The sequence below is a fragment of the Melanerpes formicivorus genome, unplaced genomic scaffold, assembly GCF_026170545.1.
Source record: "Melanerpes formicivorus ecotype bairdi unplaced genomic scaffold, bMelFor1.0.p_v2 SCAF_25, whole genome shotgun sequence".
Lineage (NCBI taxonomy): Eukaryota > Metazoa > Chordata > Aves > Piciformes > Picidae > Melanerpes > Melanerpes formicivorus.
The window spans coordinates 4574663-4585093 of NW_027142377.1; the positions used below are offsets into that span (position 1 = coordinate 4574663).

Consider the following 10431-nt stretch of genomic DNA (forward strand, 5'->3'; position numbering starts at 1 on the left):
AGTCTTTTTCTCATCACTACGAAATCACAGCTGCACATCCACCTAGGGGTGGATGCCAGTGATGAATGTGTTCAGATCCAGAGGTGACGTTAGGTATTTCCTAAAGGGCCTGAAATACCACTTCAGAGACTGTCACATGCTGCCCTGCTCACACATTCCACTCACAGCTGCTTTATCTTGCAATTTATGTTGAAGTGTTGGGGAAAAGAATGGAAGCTTTATGTTTTGGGGTTTTTTTTGCTGGTTGGTTGGTTTGGTTTGGGTTTTTTTAATAAAAATGAAGTAAAAGAAGAAAAAGAAAACCCCACAGAAAGACAAAATGTGTCTGAGCTAATTATATCAGGTGAGCAGAGAGTTGATCCTAATCTTTACTGAGTGGAGGTGAAGATACTAGTCATAGTCTGTGTATGCTCCCTAGGTCTTTTAAGCTGCTGTCTGCTCCAGAGCAATGCCACCTTGTATTTTATATTCTTGCTGTCTGCCAATTAGTTGTCACATGCTCAAATTTAATAAATCCAGAAATGGATCTGAAAGGTTTTTAGAGAGCTATCAGAGCATTATGATGGCAGTTACTCATTCTTAGTTAGCCACTTTTAGGCTCAGGTGACCCACAGGGGAAGGAGAGATGGTTTCAGTGGCAGGTACAGGGCAGAAGCTTAAATGTGGTGAACTGAACTGTGACATGGAGGGCTGAGCTGTTCTTGCAGATCATGAGAGGAGCCTGCAGGGACCACTGTCTGGACAAAACACTTTGGTTTGGACCACTTGAATGCCCTTAGCTGTGTAATACTGGGATTTTGGGCATAAGAGAATGTGATCCGGTGGAATTCAGTTCATGAAGGAAGTACCTGTGTGGTGGCTAATGGTTTTTCTTGTTCTCTACACCTGTCCCACATAATCCAGTCCTGTTTGAGGTGCAGTGTGTGTCCCAGGTGAGGCAGACTGGATGTAGCTTGCAGCCTTTTTCCTAAGGGACCCAGTCTTCTGTGCACATTGAATGGTATCACAGGCTGCTACTCCAGCTTATCTCCCCATACAGCATGTTAATTCCCTCTGACTTTCACCAGTAGGAACAAATCACAATGAAGAAGCAGATCCAATAAAAAGTTTGATTTTTATTGTTCTTGGGAAGATTTATGATCTCTCCTTGTCAGGTTCTGTATATAGCATCACTCCAGACCTGGCTCTTTGCCAGCCTAAAGTCTCTGTGCGACACCATTGCCTGTTAGTACCATTTAAGCTGAGGGGTTCTGCTTGTCAGTAGAGACTGTAGTTAGTGACAATAGCTGGCATTTCTGCAGTGTTTCTTATTTGAAAATCTATGCTGGAAGTAATTTATTTGTTTGTTTTTTTAAGCCACCAATGGAGAAAATAGAGAAAGTTGCTTAATTTGGGAAAGAATCTCCAAATGTTCATTTTCTTTTGCATATCCCCAACCATTTCTCTCTAGGAGACGCACTCTCATTTCTGCATCACAGCAAGCACCCTCTGTATGTGTTGTCTTCTAAGCAGATCCTTAGATTTGTGGTTTGTAGAATCATAGAATTGTTAAGGTTGGTAGGGACCTCAAGGATCATCTAGTTCCAACCCCCCTGAAATGGGCAGGGACACCTCACACTACATCAGTTTGCTCAGAGCCACATGCAGCCTGGCCTTAAAAAACCCCAGGGATGAGGCTTCTACCACCTCCCTGGGCAACCTGTTCCAGTGTCTCACCACCCTCATGGAGAAGAACTTCTTCCTAATATCCAATCTGAATCTACCCATTTCTAGTTTTGCTCCATTCCCCCTAGTCCTATCACTACCTGACATCCTGAAAAGTACCTCCCCACCTTTCTTCTAGTGCCCTTCAGATACTGAAGGCCACAATGAGGTCTCCTCAGGAGAAGCAAAGCATGTTCCTGTCTGTTTTTTTTGGCTGGAGTCTTCCTCTGGAAGATCTTACTTTGCAAATAGCTAACTGCAGTATAATGTGGTTTTTCAGAGTCAGGGAATATGTTTAAATCTGTCTGTGAGGGTTTTTTTTTGGTAATCAGATGCCTATCTTATAGAAAACAGCTGTTGATACCTGCGTATGCTTTGCTCTATGAATAATTCAAATCAAGAGTTGATTTAAGGCTTGCAGCACTTAACACTCGTCAACAGAATAATTATGTGATTGGTGCTGAGAGAAACTACTAAAGGCAGAGAGGAACCTATGCTAGAAGTGAGATGAGCAAGTTAATTAGTCCTGCCTCTGCTGCCCATGACTTTCTGCGACCTTGTGGTAAAGCTTTTGACTGTCACATTGATCTGTAGGTGCTGAAAGGGTGGCACTGTTTCAAAGAAAAGAAGCTATTGTTTGAGAAATCCCTGAAGCCTTGTAAGGCCCTGTCTTAATAAAGTTTGTGGTGCTTTCAACTCCCTTAATTATTAGCAGGTGATATTTCAGCATGCTGATAGTAAAGTGTTACGTCGAAAGAGTTTAAAACGCTGAGTCTTTTGAGGCAATTGCTAGAAACAGCACTAGGAAAGGGAAAGGTCAAAGTTTCTTCACTTTCTGGAAGTCCCAGAGTTGCTGAGCTTTTAGACTCACCAAAGGTTGATTAAAAAAAATAATGTAAAAATCCAGTTCTTGCTAAGCTCTGCCATTGGTGTCTGAGGCTGGCACTCTTTGTAATGGATTATGAGAACAATGTCATTGAACTGAATTCCTCTTTAACGTGACACAACCGAAAGGCTGATAAGAATACTTTGCACATTCCAGAAAGCTTTTTGGTTGTGAGAACTTTAATAACTCTCAGTTATGGATTTATATTAAAATGTATAAAATTATGAGGTCCCCACACTGCGAAGCAGGGCAAAAAAATCATTAGAATGACTTTGCTGTGCTGATGGATTGAGCACGAGATGATCACTAGCCTACTGCTACAAAGGTGAGCACTATTAAAATTACTTTTAATAAGCTTTTAAAGTGGCTGCCATTTTGCTCTTCACATAATTAAAAGGAAGGGAAAGCTACTCAGACTCTTAAGTAAAGAAAAACCTTTGAGCCTCACAATGCTTTCTCTGGTCTCATTTCACTCTCAAACACTTGGAACGCTAAGTTGAAACCTGCAGGTGTGCCTACCATAAATTCTAAGTTAAAGAGCATAAAGGTTGTGGTGCATCTTAGGAGGACAAAACCACTGTTAAGGAGCATAAAGGTTGTAGTGCATATTAGGAGGACAAAACCACTGTTTTGCCTGGTTTGGACTTTTTTTTCATCCTGGCTCTCTATCTCTGAGTATTTTGAACGTGCAGCTAGTATTTCCATTCGCTAAACCGGTGTGGTGGGTTGAAAGTACCCCCAAAATAAAATTGCCAGACCAGCTAAGTTGGAAGCAAATGAAGCTGTGTTTACAAGCAAACCTACAATCTAGAAATATGAAATGCAATGGATGAAATATTGCAATGAAATGCAATATTTGCATATATTTACAATTTAGAAACAGCACAAGAACCCCCCCTGGGCAAAATCAGGGGGTTACCAAAAGCTTCCTCCTCTTCTCCCCTGTACAAGGGACAAGAAAAAGAGAAGACAAAAGCAGAGAGTAGCTTGTTAGTACTTAGCTACAGCAAAGAAACACAGCCAAGGTAAGCAAGCCAGCAGAATCAACCAGCTGGTATCTGCTAGAGCAAAGAGCTGAGAGTTAGTTTACACAGTTAGCTTTACAGTCCAGTGGGGTTGTTTAGACCTTATCATTATTTTCCCTTTACATTCAGTGGTAATTTATTTACATTCTACCACTTTGTACTCAATCTGTGGAAAATTTCCTAGGCATCAGCCTAAAACTACCACAACTGGTGTTGCAGAATGTGTGTTTAGATTGAGCAACCAACACAACTGATGTGCAAGTTGCCCATTTTACATCCCTGTCACAGTTCCAGGGTCCTGAGCTCTCACACTGCGACATTTACAGATGTATAATTGGGATATTTTCCAGCAAACCAGCAACATACCAGGTGGAACACTGTTAGTCAAATGAAAACTCTTAAGTGTGTTTGGAAGGGCACTGATTACCAGGCTAAATAATCCAGAACAAATGGCTAGAGTTTTGAAAGGCTAACAAATGAAAATGAATAATAAAACCAAGCTTTTGGAAATACTTGTAGCAGTTACCTAGGTTTTTCTTTCCAGGGTAATCATGCAAATATAGCAAAAGTAGGATTTGCTATAACATAGTGCTTTACATATAGACATAATGATTCAGATGCCATCACTAAAGTGATGGAAGGAAGTTACAGCACTAGTTTGTACGAAATTTGGACATAGAATCATAGAACGTTAGAGGTTGGAAGGGACCTCCAGAGATCACTGTGTCCAACTTCCCTGCCAAAGCAGGTTCACCTAGGGTAGTCCGCACAGGAATGCATCAAGGTGAGTTTTGAAAGTCCTCAGGGAAGGAGACTCCACAACCTCTCTGGGCAGCCTGTTCCAGTGCTCTGTCACCCTCACTGTAAAGAAGTTTCTTCTCATGTTGAGGTGAAATCTTCTATGTTCAAGTTTGTATCCATTGTTCCTTGTCTTACTACTGTGCACCACTGAAAAGACATCATCCCCCTCCACTTGACACCCACCCCTCAGATATTTATAGACACTAATCAGATCCCCTCTCAGTCTTCTCAAGGCTAAGCAGTCCCAGGGCTCTCAGTCTCTCTTCATAGGGGAGATGCTCAAGTCCCCTAATCATCCTTGTGGCTCTCTGTTGGAGTCTCTCCAGCAGGTTTCTGTCTCTCTTGAACTGAGGAGCCCAAAACTGGACAAAATACTCCAGGTGTGATCTGAGCAGGGCAGAGCAGAGGGGGAGAAGAACCTTCCTAGACCTGCTGGACACTTTTCTTGATGCACCCCAGGATACCATTGTCCCTCTTGACCATAAAGGCACAGTGCTGTCTCATGGAGACCTTGCTGTCCCCCAGGACTCCAAGGTCCTTCTCCATGGAGCTGCTTTCCAGCATGTTTCCATGGAGGTACCCTCAGCTTGCTAGTCACTGCTGTGAAAATTGCTTTTTTAAAAGGAGCACATCAAAAGGTACCAGAGTGCTTCCCACCTAGTTTGAACTCATCACAAATAACACTATTCTGTAAACAGAAAAATTGTGGCTACAGCTGGAAATGGATTTAATATAAAAGCTTTGAAAATAACTTATCCCCTGCCCACCAAGTTATGGCAGAGGAGATTCTTTCACCTAGTCTTGCTCCCATTCCAGCAGCTTGCAGTGGCCTCCTGTGTTGCACCCAAGTCCATGACAAGTCTCTCCTGGATCTCTAAGTCGTCTTGCCATCATCTCATACTGGATATTGACATGCCCCTGCTGTTCTCCCAGCTTACTGTGACACTCAGCCTCTCCCTATCCTATCTGAATTTGGGAAGCCCCTTTTCATGCACCATTAGTCATAGAATAGAATCAGAATCATTGAGGTTGGAAAAGAACCCTGGGATCATCAAGTCTGACCACTGACCCTGCTCTACAAGGTTCACTCCTAAACCATATCCCCAAACACTACATCTAAATGACCTTCAAACACATCCAGGGATGGTGACCACTCTTTCTGTGAAAAATGTTTTCCTAGTGTGCAATCTAAACCTACCCTGGTGCAGTTTAAGGCCATTCCCTCTTGTTCTGTTGCTAATCACCTGTGAGAAGAGACCAGCAGCAGCCTCTCCACAGTGTCCTTTCAGGTAGTTGTAGAGAGCCATGACTTCTCCCCTTAGTCTCCTCCTTTCCAGACTAAACAGCCCTAGCTCCTTCAGTCACTCAGAGCATCTCCATGTCTCTCTTGTATTGAGATGCCCAGAACTGGACACAATACTTCAGGTGTGGCACTCTTCCTTTTTTTCCTACCACTTTCTTCCCCTTTTGTTGTCCAGGTTGCCACAGCTCTTCACTCAAGACATATGCTTGTGGTGTGAGTCATTCCTCATTGTTTCCTGTGCTATGGGACTTTACTCCTAGCCAGCATACTGGGCAGAGCAATCTTTGTTTCATTGGAGCAGTAGCTTCTGTGTGTCAAGGGCACATCAGCTCTGTGCTATGCCAACACATCAGCAATGCAAACAAGAGCAAATGCAGATATGGGATTTGAAAGAGGGTTAATTTGCTCTGAGGTGGTGGTCAAAGAACACATAATGCCAAGCCATATGGCTGGAAATCTTCATACAAAACAAATTGCATCAAAATCTGGTAGGGTCTGCTTGTTGCCATTTTCCCAAAGTCCTTTCTCATGTTCATAGTATCTGTGATAGTCACTGAGCAACTCCTGTGTGCAGATCTGGGGAAGTAAGTATACCTGCTGTTTCTAGTGTGTCAGGCGCTTACAGCAGGGGGATTTTTTTGCTCTGCTGTTAGAGCTATTGTGCCAAAATGATGAATAATGGCTCTACAGGCAAAGCATGACAGTCAATTATCTGGCCATACATACCAAGGTGAATACCATAGGTCTTGTGTAATGTCTCCGCTGAGAAATTTTGATATCTTGGAGCTTTCTGTAGCCATAAACTGGAATTGCTGCATTAACTTTTCAGCACAGTGCTAAAATTCTAGCAGGATGCTCTGGTTTACATTTGATCTTCTATTGTATTCATCCTTCAGGCATTGCTGGATTTGGACTTCTTTTTTTAAAGGACCCTTTATAAGCTAATTATGATGAATGTTGATGTGACATCTGTTGCTCACTTTAAGTTGCCTCTTAGTCTCTTGGAATTCATCTTGAAGGCATTTTTTGTGAGGATTTTTCTTTTGTTTTTTAGTGAACATTAATACAACCTGTGGGAGATCTGAGTAAAAAAGAAAATTCACCAGTGCTGGCAAGAGAACAGCATGTAGCAGATGCTTTGTATCATTGTTGGGGAGTTTTGTGGTGGTTTTTGTGACACTAATGAAACTGGTTTCCAAGGCACTTAACTAGATAGCAGGCTGTTATACTATGGAGGAAGTCTCCTTGAGAAGAGAGTGAATAATTAGGACTTCTCTCAAACATGGAACCACTTCCATGATCCAAAAGTTGCTGCATTCAAGTGACTAAATCTTGTGGACTTGAGAGGAGATTGTGCCGTTCTGATCTGCAGTTATGTTTCTTACTGCATTCCAGATTTGGTGAATAATTTCATAAGCTGTCTTTTCTCTGTGGTCAGTGTGTAGCAGAGCAAAGGAGTTTATTCCTGTGTTCTGGAGCAGATTTCTCTTACAGCTATTTGGATGACATTGAGTACTTCTTTACCTCCAGTTTGATCAGTGTTTTACCTGTTGTGTTTCACTCAGAAGTTATGGCTTACTAATGCTAAATTGTTGTAATAATTGAGCCCACATGCAAAGGAAATGCAGTCAGGTTTGTGAAAACTAACTTTGTGTTAAGGTACATCTGATACAGTTTCTCTAGATGGTTGCAAGTCAGACAGCAGTTGGTGAACATTCATTAACTTTGGGGAAGAATGCTTTTTATTTCTGAGACCTCAAAGAAAACAACACTAGAGGGCATCTCAGTGAGAAGATGGTGGTAGGTTCTGAGATAATATGGAAGTGCAGATGGCCTTGATCAAAACAAATCCTTTTGGATGCAAGGATTGTGGAGGGTTAATGAGGGAAAGATTTCCAAAGTCCTTTTGTGTCCATATGTAGTGAAATTCCCTTGGAATAGACTGGAGGTTTGCACCTGCTACTGTGTTTGGTAATGCTAGACAGCAGTATTAGCAGGTCATGATAACCACGAAGCATTACATGACTACAGAATACACCAGCAAGCATCACACAAGCACAGAATAAAACATTTACTAAGCTTGGCAAGAGGAGAAATTGGAAAACCCTTCGTTTCTGTCTTTCCTGAGCTTAATACAGACATTTCACTAGACCTGTTTTATGGACAGATTTAAATGCTTGTGGTTATAAAAAAGACTCTTCACAGTCCATGGAGATCTTGGGGCTGTTTTTGTTTGCATGTTTGTGGGGTTTTTGTTATACTGCTTTCCATTTAATTCTTTAAAGTGGTTGTAATCAAGGGGGATCAAGTAAACCTTAGAACATTTTGCATTTTGTTCCACAGAAATACCTCAGGAGCTTTTTCTCTGCCATGCTGAAATCGCCGTCATCTCCTCTGCACCTGGACAAAGTGGGGCTGACTCTGTCCAAACACACCATCTGTGAATTCTCACCCTTCTTCAGGAAAGGCGTTTTTGACTACAGCAGCCACGGGACCAGCTAACCTTTGGGCCAGGTCCCTGCCCCTGCCTGAGGAACCCAGCTGAAGAGGTGCCTTCACTTTTGTGGTGCGAGAGAAATGGGAAGAAGAAAAACATTGTCTTCCTTCATCTTCCTTCACATCTAACTGACTCCACTAAAGACAATTACTCCCTGACACTAGCCTGTGTCTGTTACCAGCTCTCATATTAGTGCCTGCATTTTCCTGGCATGGGGTATATAGGCTTTCTTTCTTCTGGTTTTTTTTTTCCTTTTCTGTAAGTTGCTCTGTTAATACTGTACAAAGATTCTGCCTCTCGTGCTGAGGCTGGATCCGCTCCATAGCAGGAGTGCTTCCTTCCCATTTGCTCAGACAATTTGTTCTGGTGCTGCAAGAGCATCTCGTGTTTACCGTGGTGGAGTGTCATGCTGACAGAGGGTTTCTGAGCAGCATTTTGGTTTCTGTTCAAGCTGTTCCTTAAAGAACACTTCCTCTTTTGTTGCCTTGTGGCTTACTGCAGCGTTTAAGGCAACGCTCACCCTCCACTGTTGTTTCTTTTTTCCCCTCCCAGACACGCATTTTAACTGTTTGATTGTAAAATTGTATAGTTTTCCTCAGAAGAATTAAAGGGCCTGGATAACTTGAATGTTTACAAAAACATATGCAGCAGAAAGAATATAATTTAAAGCCTGTAAAAGTCTTCCACACACTTGGTCGTTTCGAAGCAGAACGAATCACTTGCCATTAATTAAGAACCAGAGGAAGCAATAGCTTCTGAAGAATGGGGGTCAGCATCTTTGCAGATTTGCCAGTTACCCAGACTGTAAGTGGATGCTGTTGCACTGTACAGAGCTCCTAGCTATGCATAAAGTTAATGCAAAGTGCTGTATTTTTTATGGTTTTAAACAACTTCTTCATGCTAGCATAATGCTGCAAAACCTGAGGTTCCTTTGCATCGGTTAAAACTGACAGGATTTGGCTAGTAGTGCTTTAAGATTACTCAGGACTCAACTCGAGAGTTGCACATGTACATGCAGGTAGGACTCACATTGCTGCAGAGCCAAAAAACCCAATACATAAACTGTTGCTGGCATTTGAGTGCATGTACATCTTGCTGTATAATTGGTTGTGTAAAAAAAAATCAGAACTTCCAGTTATTAAAATGTATGATGAAAGGTAAGTTCTGTGCGTGCTGCTTGTTAGGAGTTGGAAGCATTATTTGTCAGTTGCCAGCGCTGGCCATCGACAGGTCTTGGGAATCAAACTGTTTCATGTTGTAAAAAAGTGTTATTAAAAGTAAATTAACAACACTGGTGACATTTTTACTTTGTGACCTAAATTGTAGGAACACTAAAGGTTTTTACACTTAGTGCGATGTATAAAGATAATTAGGCTTTGCTACAAAGCCTAGCCTGCTACAAGAAGGCTTTTAATTAAAGGGGGGGGAAGTTAGACTGGATTGTTTAACTTTTTAAGAGTATTTTTTTATTGTTTTGATTCACAGCAAATCTCTCTCTTGAAAATTAAAGGCAGGACAGGGGAAGAAGATATTACTGTGGGGGTCTCCTACAGGCCACCTGACCAGCAGATCCAAGCAGATGAGGCCCTCTATAGGCAAATAGAAGCAGCTTCCAGGTCACAAGCCCTGGTCCTCATGGGTGATTTCAACCACCCGGACATCTGCTGGAGGGACAACACAGCAAGGCACCAGCAATCCAGGATGTTCCTGGACTGCATAGAAGACAACTTCCTCCTCCAAATGGTGGAGGAACCAACAAGAAATGGTGCTATGCTGGACCTTGTTCTCACCAACAGGGAAGGGCTGGTAAGCAATGTGAGGCTCATAGACGGCCTTGGCTGCAGTGACCATGAAGCAGTTGAATTTAACATCCTCAGGGCAATCAGGAGGAAGTATTCCAAGCTCACGACCCTAGACTTTAGGCATGCAGATTTTGATTGCTTCAGGGATCTGCTAGCCAAAGTGTCGTGGGACAAAGCCCTGGAGGGAAGAGGGACCCAGGACAGCTGGTCAGTATTCAAGGACCACCTCCTCTGTGTCCAGGAGCTCTGTGTACCAACAAAGAGAAAAGCAGGTAAGAATGCTAGGAGGCCTGCCTGGATGGGCAAGGAGCTACTGGACACACTATTACTTAAAAGGAAACTCTACAGGAAGTGGAGGGAAGGACAGGTAGAACAGGGGGAATACAAGGAAGCTGCCTGAGCAGCAAGAGTCC

General features: G+C 42.5%; 1 protein-coding gene across 4 annotated transcripts in view; it reads left to right on the top strand.

Moving 5' to 3' along the window:
- Nucleotides 1-9504, top strand: part of KIF16B (kinesin family member 16B) — a 173003-nt gene extending 163499 nt beyond the window's left edge. For all 4 annotated transcript variants that reach the window (XM_068153117.1, XM_068153119.1, XM_068153120.1 and 1 more), the window contains one exon: nt 8063-9504. In XM_068153117.1, coding sequence (XP_068009218.1) covers nt 8063-8221 — 159 coding nt within the window. In that variant the 3' untranslated portion in view covers nt 8222-9504. The remainder of the gene's footprint in view (nt 1-8062) is intronic.
- The last annotated feature ends 927 nt before the right edge of the window (nt 9505-10431 follow it).